Source organism: Rhinolophus sinicus, linkage group LG01 (assembly GCF_036562045.2).
Source record: "Rhinolophus sinicus isolate RSC01 linkage group LG01, ASM3656204v1, whole genome shotgun sequence".
NCBI classification, from domain to species: Eukaryota; Metazoa; Chordata; class Mammalia; order Chiroptera; family Rhinolophidae; genus Rhinolophus; species Rhinolophus sinicus.
Window position 1 is genome coordinate 141785334 of NC_133751.1, and position 25638 is coordinate 141810971.

At 37.5% G+C, this 25638-nt stretch overlaps 1 protein-coding gene across 12 annotated transcripts in view; it reads left to right on the forward strand.

The window, feature by feature from the left end:
• FMNL2 (formin like 2) overlaps positions 1–25638 on the forward strand; it is a 280224-nt gene that overhangs the window by 154356 nt on the left and 100230 nt on the right. For all 12 annotated transcript variants that reach the window (XM_074336414.1, XM_074336391.1, XM_074336408.1 and 9 more), the window contains exon 2: positions 7706–7789. In XM_074336414.1, the coding sequence (XP_074192515.1) occupies positions 7706–7789 (84 nt within the window). The remainder of the gene's footprint in view (positions 1–7705; positions 7790–25638) is intronic.

A 25638-nucleotide genomic window follows, 5' to 3' on the forward strand; every position in this document is an offset into this window, starting at 1 on the left:
TATCTGAAGCATAAATGCTAAATCAGTGAACATATTTTCAGACAGCACAGTATGTCCAAGTTAGTTTGCTTTTCATTTATTCAGCAATCTGCCTAGTGCCTATTGTTTGCCATTTACTGTGCCAGACACTGCGGATTAACAAAGAAATTGTCCTTGAAGTACTTAGTCCAGTGGGAAATTTGGGTAGGGAAACAGATTATTAGGGTACCGAGTGCAAGTCGCTATCATGGAAATGTGTGTAGTTGGGGGAAGGTTCTAACGATCAATGATACCTGAGATGGTTCTTGCCAGGTTGAAAGGAAGTAAAGGGATATTTCTTATAGAAAGAATGCTCTTGAATGGTCTCATTTATTTTAGCTAGGGACTTGTACAATCTAGACATAGATAATTAACATCCACTAAACTTTTCCACTCAAATAGCCTGTGTCTTCAGTGGACCTTTGGCATGTACTTGAGTGTAGCAACATCATGATTAAATCCTCTCCTATGCTTACAGTGCAGATATTCTAGCACATGGTCAAAGCTCAGTAAATACTGGATGGATTGATGGATAAAAGTAAGGAAAGGAGAGCCCTATGTCACAGATATCACATAGTGTGGAAGACGTAGAGTTGTCTCTGTTAAGAAAACTTGGAAGTTGATTTACATTTTCAGTCAAATAGAAGAGCAATCCGTTTTTCTACAGGCAGCAAAGAGACCTGGGGATAGAGGCAATGTTTTCCTCAGAAAAATAGCTTGGAGTCTTGGGACTACCTGCACAAACATTTAGCTTGGACTCTAGAGTCCTGCCCTGTGCAGCACAAAAGGAATGAGTTCACTCTAAAAAAGTTTAAGGGCAGTTATTACCCGCTAATCACAACATCACTGAACTTTAGCCAGGCATCTGTGGAGTGTCTGATTTTAAATAGAACCACTCCCTTGTGGTCCCTGTAGGATTAATAAGCTGTGCAGTGTATGCCTGAGTAGTTCAGAGGCTTGTCCCATGGAAGGGGTTATTCTAGATGAATGATTACCGAGTGCAGTAGTAGTGTACGGTTGTGAGCATCTTCTCCCAACAATAACCAGTCATCAGGCCCCAAAAGACTTGCTAAGACTCTTCTCATTCAGAAAGCTACATATCTTTCTTTTAACCTCCAGAATCGTGTATCAACCTTCCAGCTTGACTGTTTTTTTCTTGGATGTCTAGTAGCGATCTCAGACCTAAACAGGCCATTTAGAAATCTTGCTCTTCACCACCTCCTCCAGACCGGTGCTTTTCTTTTGACGCTGCTCTCAATAAATGGACCACCATTCACCTAGTGACTCACTGTAGAAGCAAGGTATTAATTCTTGACTTCTTCCCTCAACCCTTAAGTCTAACTAGTCATTTTCACTTCCTATGTCTGATATCCACCTCTAATTTCATCAACTTTGTCCAAGTCATCATCATTCATTTGAACTACTGCCCTGCCCTCTTAACTGGCCTCCTTGCTTCCACTTTTGCTGTTTCTAATCAGTTGTCCACTTAGTACCTACAATAATCGTTGTAAAACATAACGTGATTATGCCATCTCATGCTTGCAAGCCTTCATTAGAGATTCGAAGAACACAGGATTTAATCAAAAACTCAAGCATGATACCAGGTTTATCTGTTGGATCTGACAATTAATACAAATATACAGTTATCATCCACACAAAAGAATACTAGTAATAAATTCATGGATTCTATTTTTATGCTATAATAGTGTCTTCATTTGTTTTTTATTTTCATGAAATTTATTGGGGTGAGGTTGGTAAGTAAAATTATATGTGTTTCCAGTGTACATCTCTACAGTACATCGTCCTTATATTGCACTGCGTGATCGCCATCCAGAGTCAGTTCTCTTTTCCACCACCATGTATTTGACCTCCTTTACCTTCTTCTGTCACCTCTCTTCTCCCCTTACCCTCTGGTTGTTGTGTCTATGATTTTTTTGTTTGTTTTCAGTTTTATATTCCACATATGAGTAAAGTCATACAGTTCTTGACTTTTTCCGTCTGACTTGTTTTGCTTAGCATGATAATCTCAAGATCTATCCATATTGTGGCAAATGGCCACACTAATATTATCTTATGGCCAACTAATATTACATTGTATGTATGTACCACATCTTTATCCAATCATCTGTTAAAGGACACTTTGGTTGTTTCCATGTCTTGGCCACCATGAATAATGCTGCAATGAACATAGGGGTATATATATATCTTTGTGGATAGATGTTTTCAGATTTTTTGGGTAGATACCCAAAAGAGGGCTTGTTGGGTCATATGATAATTCTATTCTTAATTTTTTGAGGAACCTCCATATTGTTTTCTATATAGGCTGTACCAATTCCCATTCCCACCAGCAGTGTATGAGGGTTCCTTTTGCTCCACAGTAACAATGTCTTGTTGATAATAGCCATTACAACAGCTGTGAGATGGTACCTCATTGTGATTTTTATATGCATTTCCCTAATAGTTAATGAAGTTGAGCATTTTTCCACATATCTGTTGGCCAGTTGTTTGTCTTCTTGGGATAGGTGTCTGTTCAGGTCCTCTTCCCATTTTTTAATTGGACTGTTTGTTTTGTTTTGTTGTTGTTGTTGATTTGTATGAGTTCTTTATATATTTTGGGTATTAGCACCTTATTGGAGGTGTTGTTATCAAGTATCTCTCTTTGTTTTATTGATGGTTTCTTTTGCTGTGCAGAAGACTTTTAGTTTGATATAACCCCATTCATTTATTTTTGCTTTTACTTCCCTTGCCTTTGAGGTCAAATTCATAAAATCCTCTTTGACCCCATGGTCCATAAGTTTAGTAGCTATGCTTTCCTCTGTGCAATTTATTGTTTTAAGTCTTAGGTTTAGGTCTTTGATCCATTTTGAGTTAATTTTGGTATCTGGTGACAGATAGCAGTCTAGCTTCATTTTTTACATGTGGCTTTCCAATTTTCCTAGTACCATTTCTTGAAGAGGCTTTCTTTTCTTCATTGTATATTTTTGGTTCCTTTGTCGAAAATTATCTGCCCATACAAAATGAATACATTATCTGCCACAACAAAATGTGTACACATTTTAAGATAGGAAAAAACTATTAAAATTGTAATACTCAATAGATATCTATAACAAAAGATGAATACAAGTCACGTTTGATTTCTGCAATTATAAGAGGTGCTCAAAGTGGTTACCATCAGTGTAATTTTAGTAGTCTTTTCCTTTCTTAAAATGTATATACATTTTATATACCCTCTGTATATATGAGGGTTTATTTCTGAGTTCTCAATTCTATTCCATTGGTCTGTGAGTCTGTTTTTGTTCCACTACCATGCTGTTTTGATTATTGTTGGTTTGTAGTATAAATTGAAATCAGGGAGTGTGATGATACCTCCAGTCTTGTTCTTTTTTCTTAGGATTGCTTTGGCTATTCAGGGTCTTTTGTGATTCCATGCAAATCTGATGATTTTTGGTTCTATTTCTTGAAAAAATGCCATTGGGATTTTTGATGGGGATTGCATTACATCTGTATATGGCCATTTTAACTATGTTGAGTCTTCCAATCCATGAACATGGAATATCTTTCCATTTTTTTGTGTCTTTTTCAATTTCTTTTAACAATGTTTTATAATTTTCAGCATATAGGTCTTCACATCCTTTGTTAACTTTATTGCTAGGTATTTTATTATTTTTTTTGCAATTGCAAAAGGAATTGGGGTACTTTTATCTTTTCATTTCTTTTTCTGAAATTTTATTTTTAGTATATAGAAACATAATAGATTTTTGTACATTGATTTGTATCCTGCAACTTCATTGTATTTGTTTATTGCTAATAGTTTTTTGGTAGAGTCTCTAAGGTTTTCTATATAAAGAATCATGTCACCTGCAAAAAGTGACAATTTAACTTCATTCCCAATTTGGATGCCTTTTATTTCTTTCTCTTGCCTGATTGCTCTGGCTAGGACTTCCAATACTATGTTGAATAACAGTGGTAAGAGGGGGCGTCCCTGTCTTGTTCATGAGCTTAAAGGGAAGGCTTTCAGTTTTTCACCAGTAAATATGATATTAGCTGAGGGTTTGTTGTATGTGGCCTATAATATGTTGAGGTACTTTCCTTCTATACCTATGTTAAGTGTTTTAATTATAAATGGATGTTGTATCTTATCACATGCTTTTTCTGCGTCTATTGATATGATCATGTGATTTTTGTCTTCTGTTTTGTTTATGTGGTGTATCACATTGATCAATTTGCATATGTTGAACCATCCTTGTGCCCCTGAAATGAACTCCACTTGATCGTGATATGTAATCTTTTTAATATATTGTTGTATTCAATTTGCTAGTATTTTGTTGAGGATTTTTGCATCTGTATTCATCAGAGATGTTGGTCTGTAGTTTTCTTTTTTCTGTTATCCTTACCAGGTTTTGGTATCAGAGTAATGGTGGCCTCATAAAATGAGTTAGGTAGTATTGCCTCTTCTTTAATTTTTTGGAAGTGTTTGAGGAGGACAGGTATTAAATCATGGTTGAATGTTTGGTAGAATTCACTAGTGAAGCCATCTGGTCCTGGATTTTTATTTTTGGGCAGGTTTTGGATGATTGTTTCAATTTCTTTACTGTTGATCCGTCTATTTAGATTTTCCAGTTCTTTGTGATTCAGTCTAGGAAGGTTATATATTTGTAAGAACTTGTCTGTTTCTTTTAGGTTATTGCATTTGGTGGCATTAGTCCTTCATAGTATTCTTGTATGATCCTTTGTATTTTTATGGTATTGGTCATAACTGCTCCGCTTTCATTTTTTATTTTGTTTGTGTCTTTTCTCTTTTTCCCTTAATGAGTCTGGCCAGGGGTTTGTCAATTTTATTAATCTTTTCAAAGAAACAGTTTTTTGTTGCACTAGTTTTTTTCTGTTGTCTGTTCTCTATTTCATTTAATTCTGCTCCAATTTTTATTATTTCCTTTCTTCTACTGAATTTGGATTTCATTTGTTGTTATTTTTCTAGTTCTTTAAGATATAATGTTAGGTTGCTGGGATATTTTGTACTTTAGATGAAATAAAAAGCATTTACCCTGACCTATATGGCTGGGCACGACAGCCTTGACTGACCTCTCCAACTTTATCTTTCCCTCATTCCCTCTCTTTTGCTCCATCTCCAGTCACGCTCATTCTCTTTCAGCTGTTTTATGTGCCAACCGGTTTCTGCCTCAGCGTCTTTTCATCTGTTTCCTCTGCTCAAAATGCTGCCATCCACTCTTCACTGGGCTCACTCCTTCTCGTTTTTAGGAATCATCTTGTTACTTTTTCCTGAGATCGTCCTGATCATCCAATCTAAACTTGCCCTCTGATAATCTCTATCAAGATGTATCAGAGTTTAAGAAGATGAGTTTGTGTCACCTGTATGTTCCCCACCATAATATGATGCTCCATGAGGACCATATCTCATTTGCTCTCCATGGTGCCGTGTGGCACAATGCTCGTGCAAGGGTGGTGCTTCATAAACATTTGTTGAATGAAAGACTGTTTCGTTAAAATAAAAGTTAATTTAGAAAGGAGCATCTTTGCAGTAACAACAGAGGCTGCATCTCATTCCTCTTGCAGGGTTCGCACACTGCTTTCTGCATGAGTGTCTAGTAGAGTACTAACAGAAAGTCACTGATTTGCTATTTTTGCCTTGCCAAAAAAAAAAAAAAATGCTTGGTGGCATTTTTCAGTGTTTGTCCAACAGACTAAATTTAGGTCCTGTTTTTGCTTCTGTTGAATCTCTCCAACTTGAGCAAGTTCACCTAGTTCTGCCAGGTCTGTTTCCCCTTATATAAAATGGGGAAAATTATATATATCCCATGGGCTTGTTATGAAGGTTACTTGAGATTATGTATGCAAAGTACCTCATACAGTGCTTGGCACCTTGTAGTTCAGGCATTCTTTTCCTTATCCCCTTTATATCTCAAGAGATTAATAAGGACTCAGAGAAAACTCATTTAACTTACCTCATAAACTTATTGTTCTAATTTAATGCATAATCATACCCAGGGGCATTCGTATGAGGTCAGGATCAGTTTAAGAGGAAATAATCCATCTCTAGAGTGCAAATAAACAATGATGGACTGGTTATTTAATGGTCAATAACATTGGGCTCCCTCAGAAAAATGCATGTGGAATTCTCTTTTGCTTTATCCCAGGAGTTGTTTAACATTGTAAAATTAAAATAACAAATAAATTCAAATGGATATTTTACATTCTAGTTCAAGTAGATACTCTATGGAGATAGGCTGTATGAAAATACTTTTCCAATTTTAGGTATTTCTATGGAAAAGCCTTGACAGTACCATGGAAAACTCGAGTCCAAAGCTCTTCTAAGTATGTTGTCAGCTTTGGCGGTAATTAAAAAATTAAATATTCTGAAGACAGTTTATTAGATTCAAATGGGTTACATTTAAATTAGTAAGTGGTGTATATCTACCACCTACTTAGGCATTCTAATTTGGATGCTAGCTTGAGTTTAAGGGAAAATGCTTGAGTTATATTTATCAGTATTATCAAAGGTTAATTCTCTGTCTCTATTAACTCACCCACCCTTGCCTCTCTTAAATTTGTTTCATGAGATGACATGAGACAGTAACTGTGGCAAGGGAAATTGTTTCTCTATAAGCCAAGCTCCAGAGAGGTAGGGGCTTGAGCAATAAAAGTTCAAGAACTTTGCATTTGGAATACTGACTCAGGCAAGGAACTGTATTGTTTATTTCGTGATAGGTATGACTGACAATGCTGATACAGGGCATAGACAGGACAATTCATAGATATAAGACAGTAAGTGACTACTTAGTTATTTAGAGCACAGGAACTTTAGGGAGGCCATGGGAACAGATATGAATTCCTTCTGGGCTGTCTCACTCTGCCATGTTTTGTAACTAAAGATCTCACCTCAGACCCAAGCCAAGTATCTTGGGAATGTGTGTGATTGGTTATTTGGGACATTAGACTAATATGTGAATAAGCTGGGGGAAAATCCTTGGCAAACACTATAGAAGGTGTGCTGTATTGACAAAGGCGGGCGTTATATGAGTGCTGATGTGTAGACATCTCTTTAGCTCATGGTCAATTTCTCACTGCCAGCCCGATTTCATAAACCAATGTAGCTAAACTGAGAATTGTGGTTGTTTATGTTAACATATATCCTGCAGGAGTGCTGTCATCTAACAGAGGTGACAAAAACCAGTTGCATTGTTTTCATAAAAAAAAAATAAATTCTATTCTTTAACTTGTAATTGTCTATCAAAGTAGATGTCGACAGATCAACGGTTCTGGTCATTGACTTTTCTTTTTGTGTTTTCTGTTCTGTGTCTAGTGGGGCTGCAGTGCTTTAAAAAGAAATCAGGGCAATACCTTCTCAACAGTCTGACCTTTTGTTGAGTAGACTGGGAGCCCGCTAATAAATGAAGATATAATGCATTACCTTTGCTGAAATGTAAGTCTGTAGTTCAAAGCAGACCACCTTGATGTCCCAGCATAGGACTTCAGAGTCTCTCCCCTCCCATTAAACCGATTCGATGTTTAAATGACTTCTGCAGTATGTTTCTGTTTAATGAGATGCTGGGAATTGAAAAGAAGTCCTCAAAGAACCACAGTAGTATTCTTTGGTCTGCCTATGAGTTACCCATTAGCAGTCTATTATGGAATGGAATGTGACATCTCTCTTCTTTTTTTTTTCCAGAATGCTATGAACCTACCCCCTGACAAAGCCAGGTTACTGCGGCAGTATGACAATGAGAAAAAGTGGGAACTCATTTGTGATCAGGTAAGAAACAGTGATGCTTTTATCAAGAAACAATAAAGGAAGAGAACCAGACTTCCTTCCTAAATACTCATAGATTAGACTTTTTCCAGGAGGTGCATGGATTTCTATTTTGTGACATTGCCTTCCTGTTTCTTATGACCAAAGGACAAGTTAGAAAATGACTTCTTTTATTGTTGCATTATTTTGATTCTCTCCTTTACTTTAAAACATTTCCCCCCCCTTCTATTATTCCCTGTGCCCCTGCAGTTCAAGCCGTTGTTTCTCAGTCTAGTTGTGTAGGACCCAGCTCCCTGGCCCATGCTGGTGTTATGAGCCTCGCGCTCCCCTTGGCTGAGGCAGTCCGGAGAGCTGTTGTTCACAATCTTAGCTGTAGAGGGCGCAGCTCACTGGACTATGTGGGAATTGAACCGGCGACCTCGGTGTTAGGAGCAGGGCATTCCAACCACCTGAGCCATTGGGCTGGCCTGATTTTAAAACATTTTGTAGTCACATTTTCTGGGAAATTTGGTTAAGTGGGCAAACCAAATTCAGACGATCTGTTTTACTATTTACCTTACATAGTGGGTTGATTAATGCAGGTCCTCTAATTGATGTATATTCATGCAAGAAGGTGAATTGTTTATAAAGAAACATTGCTTAAACGGATAAAAAATTATTTCAGTTTTTAACAACTCTCCAGGTATTTCTATTTTATCATTAATACAAAATAACAAATTCAGACTCTTCAAAGGGATATAAAATAAAAAGTGGAGTTCTCCGTTTTATTTCTCTCTGCCCTCCAAATTCTAGGGACCCACTGGTAAGATTTTGAAGTATCCTTTCAGCTTTTTTATGTATTTGGTTTTTAAAAACAAAGAAAAATATATACGAACACACACGCACACACACTCTTCTGCATCTTGATATATTCATCAGTATCTATGTCTCTACCTCATTCTTTTAAGTAATATGTAGTATTCCATTGTCACTGGTAGTAATTTTTTTTGTGTGGGGTACTTTATTCTGGGGCTAGGAAGAGACAAGTTGTTTTAAAACTTAGTGAAGTTACTGTGTACAGGTAAAGAGTAGGCTTTGTATATTATGTATTATTAGCTCTTTTATTTTGTGCCATGAACTTTAGGGTGATTGTGTCCCCCCCGACTCCCTGCCACCCTGAAAATTTTGCGAGAGTGTTGTAATTCCTTCTGGCACTGCTCGTTTTGGTTTTTTGTTCTCCATAGGTCGAGGCTCTATGTTTCCTAAGAAACAGATCCCACAATTCACGTAGAGCTTCTGAAGCACTCATTCTATGTTATTTCACCTTAGCCCGTAAACTAAAACAGTAATGAAATGGTGGTAAAATCCTCCTCTCTCTTCCATGCTATATTTGATCACCAAAAGTAGATAGACTCTGAAGAGGAAGCCTGCTTATATGATCGCACTGCAAAAGAATACTATTCTGCTGACACTTACAATCTCCTTTCTTGAGACTTAATTTTTAATGAGAATTATCTAATTCTCTATTATTGCAAGGAAAAATGATTTTATGGCAGCCAACAAAGATAATAGGGATAATTTATATAAAAAACAGGTAGTCACTCAAGTGAGGGAGGTCCCAGGAGGTGGAAAACGCTCCAGTAGGACAGGTTATGATAGAGTGCAGGTGAAGGGAGGCTGCCTCGGTGGCCATTGTGTTAGCTCTGCGAGGAAGGGCCCACCTGTCCTTCCGTCCTCAGACCTGCGGAAATATTCCCTGCCAAACCAATGTGCCCTGCTCCTTCTGGCTTTGTTGAATCATTAGTTTTTGTGTCTCCAATATGCCAGAAAGCGAAGGCTGCTGGTGATGGAAAATTTCTAACAACAGTACTTCTCTCTCAGACCAAAAGTAGCTTCATAGGGTTGATGGTGGAGTCTGGGGTCTCTTGAGGTTGGGAGAGGAGCAAATCAGTGATCTAATTATGTTTCTGATGTTCAAATCCCCAAAGTTCAGGTTATTATTGCTTGAAATGTTAATATGCCAGGACATGGGAAATTCAGCTGCTTCATCTGTTGCTTTCTGGCAGTCACTTCAACACATGCTGACAGCTCCGAATTGAAGTGGCTCCATCAGTTCTGGGGTATCACGGGTGATTTGTTAGTAATAATGAAATAATAATAGTTATTATTATTATTGTCAGTAGCTAGCATTTAGTAAGCAGATTTTCTTAATAAGAGCTTTGTGTTTAATCTTCAAAGCATAGCAGTAAGATACTTTTTAGTATCTCCTTTTGACATATGGGGAAAACTGAGACTTAGAGATTAAATCATTGCTGAAGATCAAATATAGCTGTTAAGTGGTAACGTGGCATAGGCGGTCAGATTCTAGAGAATATGCCCATTCTGGGGTTTGTACCCATAACCGTTCTTTCTGCACCCTTCCTCACCAACTACTCAAGTATGTGAATGATACACTAAGAATAAGTTTTTAAAAATACAGGTTATTTCTACTTCTCTGACATGCATTCTGGTATTATTTCCTGAGAGGGAGAGAAAGCCAGGGTTGTAACACAGGCACTGAGCCTCACTTCCCTGCATTACTACTGTGGTGAGCTACCATTTTTGGTCAACCATTAGTCATTGTGAGATTTCTGGTCAGTAGAAAACTGGACTTTTTTTCATATACACATAACTTATTGCTGTGTCACCCACATGAATAACATTTCTCCTATGTATGTTTATCAGGGAAAAGAGAAAATCCGTAAATTTAAAGCATTCATAATGTACTGTTCATATGGCAAATATAATGTGTTGATGTTTATTTGACTGAATGTTTACCTTACCTGTTATCTACACAGACCATGTACCTAACCTCCATCTGTCTATGGTACCTCACTGATGGACACTCAAATTACATTTGCTTTTATGATTTCATTTATATGAAACATCCAGAGACAGAAGGTAGATTAATGGGTGCCATAGACTGGGAGAGGGGATGAGAATGACTGATAATGGGAATTATATCTCAGTAAACAAGATATTAGCCTCTGCAACAAGCAGACATAGGAATAAAAGAGGGGAGGAGAACTTAAGAGAAATAAATGCTTGTGTGGATCTTCCTTAGATCCTAATCTGAACAAACTAACTATAATAACGACTTTCAGAAAATTGGGGCTATTTGATTTGTGATGCCAAAGAAATTATTAGGTAATTCCAAGAGATTATTGTTGACGTTGTTGGGTTTGGTTTTGGCACTGTGATTATATATCCTTTTTCTCTAAAGAAGGAAATGTGGAGGGTTAAAATAAGATGCTTTGTCCTGGTTCAGTTTAGGAAAATCACTTGAGATAAATACAGTTTATCAACTTTTTCATACTTTCATATGGTTGCGGTAGTCTGTCTTTGTACATGTAATATTTAAATATGTCTCCTCCACAACAAGTAAATTTCTTAAGGGCATGGGCCATGTGTCATTTGTGTTTGTATCTCCGACACCTTGCTTAGTGCCTGAAACAACATAGGTGCTTATTGAAAGTGTGTTGAATGAAAGAAAGAATAGCTAAATTATATTATATATTTGGGTGACAGTGGAGAAGGAAGAGAAGGCAGATGGGAGAAGGTAGGCAAAAGAGGCAGCAGGGAAGTAGAAGTTTCCTGTTTCTTCATCCTTTTCACTTTCCTCCACCTGTTGGTGTAATTGGCTTGTGATAAGTGAAACTAAACTTCACTTCTCAGTTCTGGAAACTCCTTTAAAGAGGGAAGGGTGCCTGATGTAGATGTAAAGGAGTCTGTATGGGCATTTGTGCAGTGAAGCTCCGTTTCACCTAACCTAGGTCAACTGAAAATCCAGCTCTTTGGCTAACTCTAAGGAGCAAAATAAAAATTTTTTAGAGATTAGATCCCAAAGAGTTTTCTGTAGCAAGAATATCCTGGCAATGTCCCTTAGTTCTTTTCTAGATTGTTGCATAAATATAAAGAGGACCTGAGCTTTAGAGGGTCTAATAAATGAAAGTAACATGGGAGAACTGTTTAACTCTGGTTCCAATGGGGCTACAGAAACCACTGAAAGAGAGGCTTCCCTGCTGGATTTTGGGACGTGTGAGGTGCATCCCAGAGAGTTTATTTCTATGCTGTAGTAAGTGGGCTGAATTCTCATGAGGACATTAATTTGAGGACTCTGAGGATAGTGAGGCAAGTTTTATAGCAGCATGAGGTGACAGTGTAAGAGGAAAAAACTGGAAGTGTTAAGTTCCTTTGACAATTGCAAATGAAAACCCATACAGGCAGAGCAGTGAGAATGCTGCTCTCTATACCTCTGCAGACAGAGAACACTTCTTGCTCTCACTCCTGCCTCAATTTTTGATTCTCCCTAAAACAGACCCTTGGGCTGCATTGTTTGGCTTTGGGGTCTTGGCTATTTCACAGCAGTTTAAGGTAAAGGCTGCATTTAGGGAGCTTTAGAGATTTCAGATGGATTTAAGACATTCCAATCATTATATCAGATAGCGTCATTAGAGATTATTTCAAGGCTCTTTTTATTTTTCTAATTTGAAAAGTTAATGCACATTTTTGAAAATAAATAATTAACTACATTGGAGCATATGAAGTCAAGTGAAAGTTCTTTTGCCTTTCCTACCTGTTCACTCACCCCCTTATTTGATTGATGCTCAAACTGAGGTTTAAGAGCATGAATGACTTCTCCAGCCGTGACAAGACCACCCTGTCTAATTAAATGAGATGAGGACACCTATTTCCAAACTCTAGTCACGAGCTCTTTCACTTATCCCTGTTAAAAAGGGTCTTGGAAACAGTCCATTGAAACAAAAATTGTAGTAGGTAAGAGACTAGCTATCACTGAAGCTTCATCCTGTAGCTTCTCAGGTGTTATTGGTTGAGGGGAGGGAGCTATAGAATTTACAGGTGGTGGGGGATTGGTTCATAACTGTGCCTCTGCTGAATGATTAAGTCATAAATTCAGGACATTTTAGGTGACTAATGCCGATGGGTATAGATTGCATGAATGTATAATCCAGTCCTGGGTTTAGAAAGCTTCCCTGTGGCTTTGCCAGTACTGATGGCATGATTTATTTTGGTGAGTGGTTTGGCATGGATCGACCTTGCCCCCTAATGGCTGACCATTGTTTTGCATTGTAACCATAATGAGAGATGGGGTCTTCCCCTTCCTTGATTTGTATGGTATGATATGGGAGAAGGAGATTAAAAACAAAACAAAAAAGGTGAGTGTGAAGAGGTGGCAGGAAGTCATACCCACTTAGACTCAGCTTCCTGTGTTAAGCACTTCACGGAGCTTGAATTTCACCCCTCAAGGCTTGGCACGTGTCCCGATCAGGAAAGCAGAAGGCCCCTCCTGCCACGTGGCTAGAGCTGAGTCAGGCAGTGGCACTAAGACGCCCCACTCCACTGAGATGCTTCATTGTCTAGTACAGTGAGAGGTGCTCTCTTATCTTTTCCAACACCGCTGACCCATACCATTTGAATGTATTTACTCATTAAGAATAGAATTGTTTTTCAAAGCATTCACTTATATTTCCTAATACTGTTTCAAAAGACAAGAAAGTTACTTAATGGATAACTTGTGTGAATAGCTAAGCCAATTTGCCACTGGAATAAAATTTCCTGAAAAACTAAAGAGCAAACATTGCTTTTTTTTTTTTTTTTTTTTTTTTTTAATGTTCATATTTTTCTGAGCTAGTACAGCTCTTCTCTGCCAGGTCAGCAAATATTACTGGGTACTGATATATTATTTCCGGGGACCATCAGATTCTAGGTAATGAGGGCTTGTCCCTGGAGCACCAGGAGTAATAGATGAGTAGTGACATGGCAAAGGGGGGGGGGGCAGGCTAGAGCCTTCAGTGTTGATGGCTGTATGCTAGTTATTTGAACAAACATAGACAGTGGGGAAGAAGTTGTGAAAAAGGTAGGGATGCACCCATAGCCTTCCCTTGCCCACCCCCCTCTCCCCTGGCTCCCAGACTCCAGACTTAATCTGCCTTCCTGGGCCCCTGTCTTCAAGTTCCAGGCTTTGATTCTACATTTAGCCACAGTCACTTCATTCTGGTTTCACCAGCTGTTGGGTTACCAGACAGCCATCTCGCCTTTCCCCTCCCTCTTATTCAGTCCTCTGGCTAGCTGATATTTTTACTATATTTAATATTGTTTGATGTTGAATTATTTAAATTTTTTACTGTATTTCCATAATTCTGTGGTATGTTGAAATGCTGTCTGTTTTTAAATCGTTACAAGGTTATTGAGATCTGTTTAATTCTGTGGAAATTCTGTCTTTCAAACCCTTAGTGTTTTTCTCTTATCATTTTTATACTTGGTGTTCCCCTTCTATGTAATCCTGATTTTTTTTTTCTTAGCGTGCATCACCAACAGTCTTATTCCATTGGCTAGACCTGCAGAGAAGGATGAGAAATGTAAGCTAGTTGAATATGCACAAAGAGAAGAACATGTTTAGTAAAAGCTAGTCTCTGCCATGGTGACCAATTTTGATATTCTGATAGTTTCATTTGTTTCAGGTTGTATTCAGTGTATTACAACCTGTTTTTATTTAGGTGTTCACTAATGTATTCATTGAATAAGCATTTAGTTGTTTAGATGAGGGAAAGCAGAGTGAAATGAGAGGGTATGGATCTGAGTGTTCCCAGAACAGGTTCCCACTTTGAGGTGGGAAAGTACTAAATGGTCACCAGTACTAATTTGTTTGTCCTGAGTTCCAGCGGTGTGCCAGGCGTGAACTGGTTACCGGGCATGTCTTTTTGCCTAACTGAAAAACAAACAAACAAACAAGCAAACCATTTTGTCTCTGGGTTATCTTCTGCTTGAGATTTTAAAGAGACTGTCTTCCTTTCCTTGGTCTCCAAATCTTTTCAACAGCAACAGTTAGTTGCTGTTGAAAATAAGGCAAGTTTCTTTCCATTTCCCCGAAAGCAAAGTCTCCCTTTCATTAAGACTCACTCCGGGTCTCTGACTCCTTGCTTCTGAAACACTGGAGAAGCAGTGATTCGGGCCCTGTGTGTTGAGTTTCCTCGTGTTTAGCGTCTCTGGAGTGCTGGAAAATTGATTCTGAACCTAGAAGCTGGTTTCCTTCCTTCTTCTTCCAGAAGATCCCTTTGTCATACCGTTTTTATAGTGGGGAAAAAAGATGATGGTCTATTCCACAGGGATTGAGAGGGAGGTAGAAAAAGGCAGAGAGGTGGGGGGATGGTTATTCCTTTTAATACTAATCCTTTTGGCAACTTTATACCAACCGCTGTCAGAAGTGCCTTCAGAGCAAGAAGCCCAGGGCTCAGTCTGATTTGAAGCTTACAGGTCATCTTCTGCCAAAATGAACATCACATTGCCTGTCTTCCTGCCTGGTGATACAAATGGGATTATAGGACCCCCTCGCCCCCCAAAAAAGACTAATTGCCTAATCTGGCTTAGACAACCCCCTTATGTTGTTTGAAGTAAACTTGATTGTATGAGCATCTTTTGTAAACTTTGGAACGCTATTACAGGAAGTGAAGACTCATACAGCCAAATTAATGCCTACAGGCTAGACTGAGGTTGTTGACCTTTGGCACTACCTTTTAGAAAAGAATTTAAGTGATTTATTAAGGGACATTAGCCAAGAATTTCTACTAAGTAATACAAATACCACTTTACATTGTTTTAATATTTGGACATTTAACTTAAAAATCTGTGCTGTGGAAGGCTGTTTTTTGTTCAACTTGCACAAAAAAGAAAAGCCAAACAACTTTCTGGAAGTTATCCAGCAAGTGGTTGAGCTGATAGTAAACAATTCTGAAAATTTCTGTCTTCTAAAAAGTACCATAATGGTTTGGAAAAGTGTTTTTTGAAAAAATTGCCAATCGATGACCTGGATCCCTATGAGATTGTGGCTTTTTCTCATCAATCTGGTTCATCAATGGAATGATTTTACTGAGTACACACTGTGAAGAGTGATAATGACCATCGTGCTTTGGAAAACAATGTTGAATCTTTTAAAAGTGGAGATGGAAAAAAGAATTAAGACATCCTCTCAAAAGTAAATTCTGGAAAGACTGAATAAACAACAGAGAACTTTCAGCCGACATATTTCCTCCTACTTATCTGTAGCCTTCATTGCAGTTCTTGATGAACTTTCAAGTAAAAGTTCTAAAAGAAGTTATTTTAATTAGAATATTGATGTTGGGGGTGAAGGGATAGAGGATGAAAGTGAATTAGAACTATGATTCAGATTTTGTCAGAAATGCACAGCTGTATGTAGGGGCAGAAACCGTGTATAATCTGTGTTAACATGGTGGATACCAGCTGTGGACAGGACCACGGCTTACATCACATCTTCAGGTACTAGAAATCCCCTCATTGTGCAGATAAATGTTTGTTACCCTTAAGGCCACTGCTAGCGCTCTTCCCAAGAACTTTGACACAACCACTCACCTTTGATGTATGTGCTCGTATTTTCAGGTATAACTTCCTAAGTGCATGTCAAATCCTGTAAAATGAACACTGTAATAGATATTGTATTCTGTTTACATATCTCTGTTGCACCCAGTAGGTGTCCCAGCAGTGACCAATTTCAAAGGAGCTGCTGCTTCTACCTCCCTTCTGAGCCCGTCCTTGTCAGGTGTTGTTTGAGAACTTGATTTAAGGACTAATTTTGACCATGAGGATTACAGATTGAAATTATTGTTGACTTAATCTTGTGATCTGAAGATGAAAAAGACCTGAGGCTGCTTAGATGGGGTGTGTGTGTGTGTGTGTTTATTATGTTAAATTTGAAATTATGGAAGATCTAAGGAGAAACCATAAACTATCCAATGGGAGCTGGGTTTAAGATTTAGGTTTTAAGGTTGTTAACACATGTTGCTTTTGTTTTTATGTTTATAAGGTAAATATTTATATATCTAGGAAACTGGGATGTATGTTGGATTGGGGGATTTTAGGCAGGATTGGGCGAATATGGTGGATTAAGCAAATCTCACAAATGACAGTGAAGATACAGTCATGATTTGAGGTATGGAGGTACATTTAGAACTTGATGAAAAAAACTGATACAACTCCCAGAATTTTGAATTCTTTAAATAGAGTTATAAAATATTTATCGTGTGAATATTTTGGAAGTTGTACAACTAAGAGCTTTATAGGACCTCCTTGGAGTGCTTTATTTCTTGCAAAAGTATTAACTAACAAAGTTGACTATTTGGATTCTGGGTTTATTTTAATTTAGGGCAAGTGAAAACAAGAATATATCAAGAAAAACTTTTTAAAAAAAGAGCTGTGCTCAGTAAAAAAGTGAAATGAATCTAAAGGAATTGAGATACTATTTTTAAAATCATCTTTACAGAGGTATAGTTTACATACAATAAAATTCACCAACCGTAAATGTTTTCTAAAGTGGCTGCACCATTTTGCATCCCCACCAGCAATGTAACAGAGTCCCAGTTCCAAGTCCTTACCAACCCTTGGTTATTGTCAGTCTGTTTAATTCTAGACATTTTTATGGACATATAACGGTATCTTGTGATATTAATTTGCAATTCCTTAATGATATTGGCATCTTTTTATGTGCTTGTTGGCCATTTGTGTATCTTCTTTGTTGAAGGATGTGTTAAAATCTTTTGCCTTTTTCAAATATTAGGGTGGTTATTGTCTTATTGAACTATAAAAGTTTTTTAAAAATATATTCTGGATACAAGTCTTTATCAGACATATATTGTGCAAATATTTTCTCCTAGTTTGTGTTTTGTCTTTCAAAGAATGAAAGTTTTTTCTGATGAGGTAGAAATTGTCTTCTGTTTTTTAAGTGGGTCATGCATTCTTGTGGCCTAAGAAATCTTTGCCCAAGGTCAGGTCACAAAGATTATCTCCTATGTTTTCTTTTAGAAATTTTATGGTTTTGATTCTTATACACTATAAGTCTGTAGTCAATTTTGAATTAATTTTGAGGCATGGGGTGAAGTAAGGCTGGAGAGTCACTGTTTTATCCCCATGTGTATATCTAGCTGTTTTAGCCATTTGTTGAATACACTGTTCTTTTTTCATGAACTACTGTGGTATCTTTGAAAAACCAAAGGGCCTATTTTTATACTCTATTCTGTTCCACTGATTTTTATTTCTATCCTTTTGTCAATACAGCAGTGTTTTGATTATTGCATTGAAATCAGGTAGTGTAAATTCTTTGTTCTTTTGCAAAATTATTTTTTCTATTCTAATTTTGCATTTTTTATATAAATTTTAGAACCAGCTTGTCAATTTCTAAGGAAAAGCCTCCAGAATTTTGATTGAGGTTGCATTGACTCTATAGATTAATTTCAAGAGAACTGATATCTTACCAATATTTACTCTTCTGATCTATGAACATGGCATCTCTATTTATTTAGGTCTTTAATATCTCACAGGAATGTTTTGAAGTTTCCAGTGTATAGGTCTTGCACATACTTTGTTAAATTTATGCCTAAGTAGTTCATCATTTTTAGTGCTATTATAAATGATATGTTTTTTTTTTAAATAAAAGTTTCCAGTGGTTTGTTCCTAGAGAAATACTGTTTTTGAACAACCTCCTACCACTTCATTGATTTCTTTATAGAGGTAGGTGGTTTATGCTATATCACTGCATTAGCAAAACCAAGTTCTACAATTAAATACTATCTGAATGGTTTCTGTACTGTAAATAACAGCCATGGATACATGTTGAAGTTTAATACTCTCAGTTTGGGCGGAGGGGGTGGGGCTTCTAATGTTTAAATCTATGCCTAAAGTAAATGAAAGCAAGTGGTAGGGTATGATGAAGATCTAATAACTTTCCCTCCTATTCTCAATCCTTATGTTCTCTTCATAAGGATGCTTTCTTCGCGTGTATTAGACACTTATTGATTTTAGTGGAGGCACCTTTCTTTTCTACCTCTTCCCATCTTATCTACTTTGAAGGATCTCTGACATTAATTGTGCCTTTCACAAATATTACAGTTCATTCAGTTCAGCAAGCACCTATTGATTTCTGAAAATTGTGCTCAGGTATTTGTGTGTTGTTTGAATTGGGGCAAATGAAGTTTCAGAGAATCAAATTAGTATAATTGTAGTCAGAAAAGCAATCCTTAAAATAAGACACTGTCATTCATTCAAATTCTTGAGGAATTAAAAAATATTAGTGCTGTTATCTAAATCTTGAAATACCTAATGGTTTGTATAAGAAATCTAAGCTTATGCTGTCTTTTTCCCCACCCCTAATCAGGATCAGAAAAACTTGGCTATTTTTCTTTTCGTCCTCCATGTTTTATTTGTATGAAACTTAGCTCAGCAGACTTTTAAAGATATTCAGTATGTTAGTTTTGTTTTGAAGGCATCCTTAAGGTTTCTGGAATATGTAGTAAATGGGGGAGGAGGAGTTTCATATTCTCATTTTTCAGGTGAAGAAACAATGAGGCATGTTTATACCCCCTGAATTTTCACAGGAAGAGTACTCCCCAGGGATTTTGCAAAATTTTCATGAAAGCATAGACTGTAACTATAGTTTTATAATGTAAGTCTCTATCTATAAACATAACTGAAAATATTTTTTAAGTCTTTGCTTACCAAGGCTATGCACATTCTCTTTGTAGACTGAGTAGAGAGAGGGATTTAGGCTTCAACGTAGGAAGTACAACGTAAAGCTTTAGTATACAGAGGACCTACTTGGCGAATTTGAGAAAATGTAGCTTCTTGAGTATTTGATCCATTGGGTCAGGGGAATTTTTGCAATTTAACAAGCATCCTTGATTTCCTTATATGCAGGTCTTGGGTAGTGTATATTTTAGGAATGCCAATCTATAGGAAGGGAAAGCTTTGAATTTTGCGGGGGAGAGCAAAGGATATGAGGATTCATTATCTCAGATTTTTCAGTGTAATGTATGATGTGATAGGGGTACTAGACGTACCAGAATAATCACTTTGTAAACTATATAAATGTCTAGTTACTGTTGTACACCTGCAACTAATATAATACTGTATGCGAACTGCAATTGAAAAATTGAAAAAAAAAAATCTTACTCAGAAAAAGTTTTCCAGTATAAACATGACCTTCCATCACTTTTCAGTTCTTAGATCCTTAATAACAATAACGACTATACTTGCTGAACACCGCTATGTATCAAACAGAGTTGTGGTTCAATCTGTTCTTAGGACCACATGCGATAACCAACTTAATTAGGATGACCTCTTTCCTTACAAATCCAACAATTTCAATTAAAACACTTCTTAAATTGGGAAGAATGAGGAACTATGAGCAGGATTAAAGAAACACAATTAATATTACATATTAGAGAATGAATTATAGGATGTTATGACTAGGAAAAACCTGTTGAACTAGAACAAACTTCTGCTAGTCTAAATAAAGGAAATTATTTGGAAAAGTCTCATCAAAAGTTATTTTCAGTCTGAGAGCTGTAATGGAACACTTGGAAAGTTGTCTTCTCCTCTCGGACTAGGAAAATGATTTCATATTCAGAGCTGAAGAATGCTTCAAGGCTCTCCAAGAAACCATGGCTGTGGAATGAATCTGACATGCTAATTTTTCAAGTCTAGCCTAGTGTAGAAATGGCCAACTTTTAAATTTGGGAATGAAGAAAGGAGACAGTTATATGGTATTAACCATATGTTCTTCTATTCAGAACTCCGTACGGACTCCCCATTGTCTGTCCTGTACACATTGGCCTGTTGTTTGACATATGCCATTGTCCTTTCCAAGTTACCATTTAGATCCTTTGTGCCATTACCTTTCACAAACTGCATTACCGAGACCCAGCTAAACCCCTTGAAGTTACTAGCACATGCCCCGTGCTTTTCTACCTTTGTTCCTGTGTTCCCCCATCTGGAAAACTCCTCTGTCTCCTGCCTCTCACTTCATCCCAGGATATCTATATGCTGCCTGTCCTTCAAAACTCAATTCAAAAGCTACTTTCTCCAGGGAGGTTTCTTTGATCATCTCAGTTGGAAAGAGCCTTACCTTTCTTTGAACTTCCAGGGGACCACATATGGTTCTTATCATATTCTACTTTGTATTACAGTGATGTCTGTTGTATCTCAGAGATGAGATTTAATGTTTTGGAATTGAATTTGTTTCATTTTGTGCTTTTTATGCAGCATCTTGCATAATGTGTTCTGGATGAATGAAAGAATAAAATGACAAAAGACCTTTTTTTTTTCCCTTCTTGGTATTTTTCATGTTGGTGCCTAGAAACAGGAGACCTAAATGTGCTAGCAAGATTTAAGATGTTCAGAGGTAGGGACTTGTTAGGCAAAATGTTTCGTCCAACAATAAGCACAGGGACCCTTCTAAAAAGGGTCACAGCTAGCACGGTGCCTCTGGTAGTTGTTAGACAAAATTGGAATTCCATGTGAACTTACTTTCCTTGCTATCTGTTACTGTAAGTAGAGTCTTGATACTTTTTCCTCATTTTCGCTAAATTGTCCTCTTCTTTCATACATATGCTTTCTGTTGGTGGGACAGTCTGGCAGCCTCTCTGAAGTTTCAGAATTTGTTTTGGGTAGGGGGAGGCGGGGGACATGGGGATGGAATATGTGTTCCCTTGGGGACTTAGGTGCTGTTAATTTCTTGGGGAAAATCTAGATCTGGATCTGTTTGTGTAAATTTTTTTCTATTTGTATAAATTGTTAGCCCTGTGAGGGCTGAGATGTTATGGCTTCCTGCTTAGGAACCCTAATCCTGGTCTTGGCAACCTCCCCCCCTACCCTCCACCAAACCCCATGCACTAGCTTTGGCCTCTGCTATATTGTACAAGAAAGGTACAAGGAAAAAAGAAGAAAAGATGGGATGGAGGGAGGGAGGGTAGAATAGAGGGTGGGAGCGAGGAAAGAAGAGTATATTGTACATTCTAACAAGAACCCCTTGGGAATTTAAGGCTGACTGTAGTAAGTAGACAAATATTTTAATATCAGCTCAGATATTTATGACCTCAGAACCCCAGTGATCTTAAATTATACTTTCTGATAAAATCAATTTACTACAATAAAATCTAAGCTATCAAGATATTTTTGTGCTTGCATTCTATCAAACAGAGATGAATACAAGACAACCAGTGGGTCTCTGGAATTTAATGTTAAAAAAAGTTTTCTGGATATTTCAATGCAATGTTTTTTTACCTCTTCGTTACTTATTACTCATAAGTCATTTTTGTCTACATACAACATTAATGCCCTTTTGTCTTTTCTTCTCCCTGTGTATTCATGTCAGCATTATCTATTTTAGGGGGCCAACCCTTTGAGGACAAAGATTATTCCTGTCAAGAGCATTTAGTACCAAGCTAAACCCTGCAAGTTAGTACTCAGTAATGGCAATGATGCTGGTTGTAATTATGGTTTTCATTTAGAAACTACAGTTTGCTTATTCAGCCTTGGGAAAGGAAGCCTAACTACTGTCAGCTTCTGGAGGAGAAATCATTCAAGTGTAGTGAGTGAGCTTATGGGCACAAAAGCAAAGCCTTTGAATTTTCACTATCCAAAGTGAATTATTACAGGATCAAAATAATAAAACATTAATAATGGCATGACGATGGTGACATCTAATTTCTCCCTAAGGGTGTTTAAGCAATTTGTGTAGCTCTGCTAATACCCTGCGGAAATAGAGCCAGTGACCCTGCAGCCATCCCAAACGGGGAGAGAAACTCAGCAGTGTGTCCCCACGAGCCGTCCATTTCCCAGAGACTTCCTTTATTTTCAGATGTATCCCTATAATCTCTTTCCTTAAACCTAAGAATATGAAGGTATAAGATAAATTTGAGTGAAATTCTGTTTGATTTTGGAGCTGCTTATCCAAATGTAATTTATAGAGCGGAAATGCTTATAACATGCTTGGTGTAGGTCCAGCTAGCACCGAATTAACCTCAATTAAGCAATTTTTCATGTAATTATACTCATGGATAGAGAGGATACAAAGGATTAGAAATGTTTTGTTAGGTGAGTGGAGTGTCCAATTCCAATCCTTCCATGGGGGGCGGGGGGAGGCCCCAATGAAACAGTTCAGCTGGTTAGAACGTAAGGCTGCCTGTGTGTGTCTAATATAGAAAAGGCCATGTTGCAGCATAGCCGATGAATTCCGTGTATTGTGACTTACCTCATTAATACACGACCGTCACAACCCCTTCGGTACGTTCCTTTCAGAGTGGCCTGGTTTTCCATTTTGGGTTGCAGTAGACTTGAACCGTAGTCATTAAGTGGAGTCCAATAAGTGCTTTGTCTTTTCCTTATCTGCAGGCCAGGCCTGCGTGCAGGCTGCCTAACCCTCCTGGTGGCTGGTGAGGGGAGGGGAGGCCAGCATAAGCCTGAGCCGATTGAGTTAATGAGAAATGTATAATAATGAAAGGCACTAGGCAGTTTCAGAGCCATTAGAGATACAACACAGGCTTATCAGCAGATGTTCTTTAGCTATGACATTAGTTTGGCTGACTTAGGTCTAGCGTAGGACCTACTGGCTATATGCTCTGGACAGATTGTTTACAATCTCTGCTTACTTTTAAACTTTAAAAACTTACCCTTAACTTATGAAAGAAGTGACTTGTATATGACATTTTCAAAAAACGTTTTTATTTATTTAAGTGTGTTTTTCCAGGACCCATCAGCTCCAAGTCAAGTAGTTTTTTCAATCTAGTTGTGGGGGACGCAGCTCACAGTGGCCCATGTGGGGATCAAACCAGCAACCTTGTTAAGAGCACTGCGCTCTGACCACCTGAGCTAACTGCCACCACCTGTGTGACATTTAGAGCAGTTTAATGCTTTGAACATTATTAAGGACTATGTGCCAAGTATTCTTCTACATACTGGGACTCAAAGAAGAGAAGAACATGTTTCCACCCTTTTAAGAACTTTTATCAGAAACAAGATGAGTACACTTATTACAGTGTGGTGAAAAGAACAAGGATCAGAGACTCAGAAAACCTGAATATGAATCCTTGATCTGTGCTGTGCGCATGTGCGTGCGTGCGTGTGAAGGCAAGTCATTTAATCTCTGAGTCTCAGTTCCTCCAGTTTTCTCCTCCATCTATAAAATGGAGTTAATATTGACTTGACACATTGGGAGACTTGAGTGAGCTAAGAATATGGTAAACTACAAAGTGTTATTAAAAGGTAAGTCAACCTTTGAGACAAAAGTGCTGCCCCAGATGAAAAAAAGTAATTGCGTTCCTGGGCTTGCATAAATGAAGTCACTTTTAGCAGCAGTGAGAAAACATATTCTGAGTAGTACCAGAGAAATTGAACTCCAAACACTCTATTAAAGTAAATTATTTGCAAACAGCATGGAAGCTTAAGGAAGATTCTGATTCTGAGGTGTGTTCTCCCCTGGTTTTCCTCCCATGCTTCTCCCAGTGAAGTCTGTGGCCTACTGTGCCTGCATGTTAGGAAATGGCTTTGGGCTCTTTTTAGTGAGTGCTTTATAAACACCCCAGGACGATTGTTATTTCAAATCCAGAAACATTTCATGAAGAAAGTTTGATCACACAAAGAGATAAATGGCAAGAGGTGATGCTACATTGATTAGACATTTTGAAACAAATTGGTATTTAAAAACCCCCAAAATTTGAAAACATTTATCCGTAAAGATGTATGTGCTCCGATGTTCATTGCAGCTTTATGTACAGTGGCCAAGACATGGAAACAACCAAAGTGTCTTTCAATAGATGAATGGATAAAGAAGATGTGGTATATATACACAATGGAATACTACTCTACTATAAGAAAAGATGAAATGGTGCCATTTGCGACAATATGGATGGATCTTGAGATTATTATACTAAGTGAAATAAGAGAAAAAGTCGAGAACCATATGATTTCACTGATATGTGGGATATAAAACTGTAAAACAACAAAGGAACGAGACAAAGAAACAAAAACTCATAGACACAGACAACAGTTTAGTGGTTACCAGAGAGTAAGGGGAGAGGTGGGTGGTTAATGAGGGAAAAGGGAGTCAAATATATGGTGATGGAAGGAGAACTGACTGGGTGGTGAACACACAATGTGATAGATAGATGATGTATTACAGAATTGTACACCTGAAATCTATGTAATTTTAGTAACCATTGTCACCCCAATACATTGTAATTTAAAGAAAACCTTTACGATGGCTTATCAATCCACATTGACAAATCACCATGATTAAATAGTATTTTTATTCCTATGAATAATATTTCTATACAATGTAATTCAAGTGGATGGCTTAATTTAATTAGGCTACCCATATCAATGCTGAACAATCAGGTAACTAACTGGTTATTGAAAATAGAATGTGGGAGATGAAGCAGATCTAGAACTGAGGGTAATGGAAAACTGCCCGCCAAAACAGTTTTGGGTTTTGATTCAAAAATCTAAAATTCTAATATTCAGGTAAAAAATTATTCATTTAAATATGTCAATAATCCATCCAAAGTTCTTCAAAATAAAAATGTGTTTTGACAAGGTGCTGTCATTCTCCAATGTATTTCCCAAATGTTTCTAATTGCCCAAATGGCCATATTGAAGAGGCAGAAAGAAAAGGTTTGCTGAGCCAGACGCTGGATGTGTAACTCAATCAGTAGCTCCTTTTGAGATTAGAGAGATATCAAATTTTAGGAAAATGTTTGAGGCTTTGTATTCTTCTGCCATAGAACTTTTATTTGAATCCCTGGATGTAGGCTGAATATTCTGAGAAGTAGCTACAATGTAGACCACTATATTTTAAAGCATTAGGCTTCTTCATTTTCTGTTTCTTGGAAATACATTAGTAAGTTACTCAATTGAAAAATGTGCCCAAAACATAACAAATGCTAATAAGCACACTTGAAAAAGTATGAGTGTATTAAAGTTAGCCCTTGTCCCTCATTTTAGGGGAATAATTCTAAGGAAGTACCTACAGG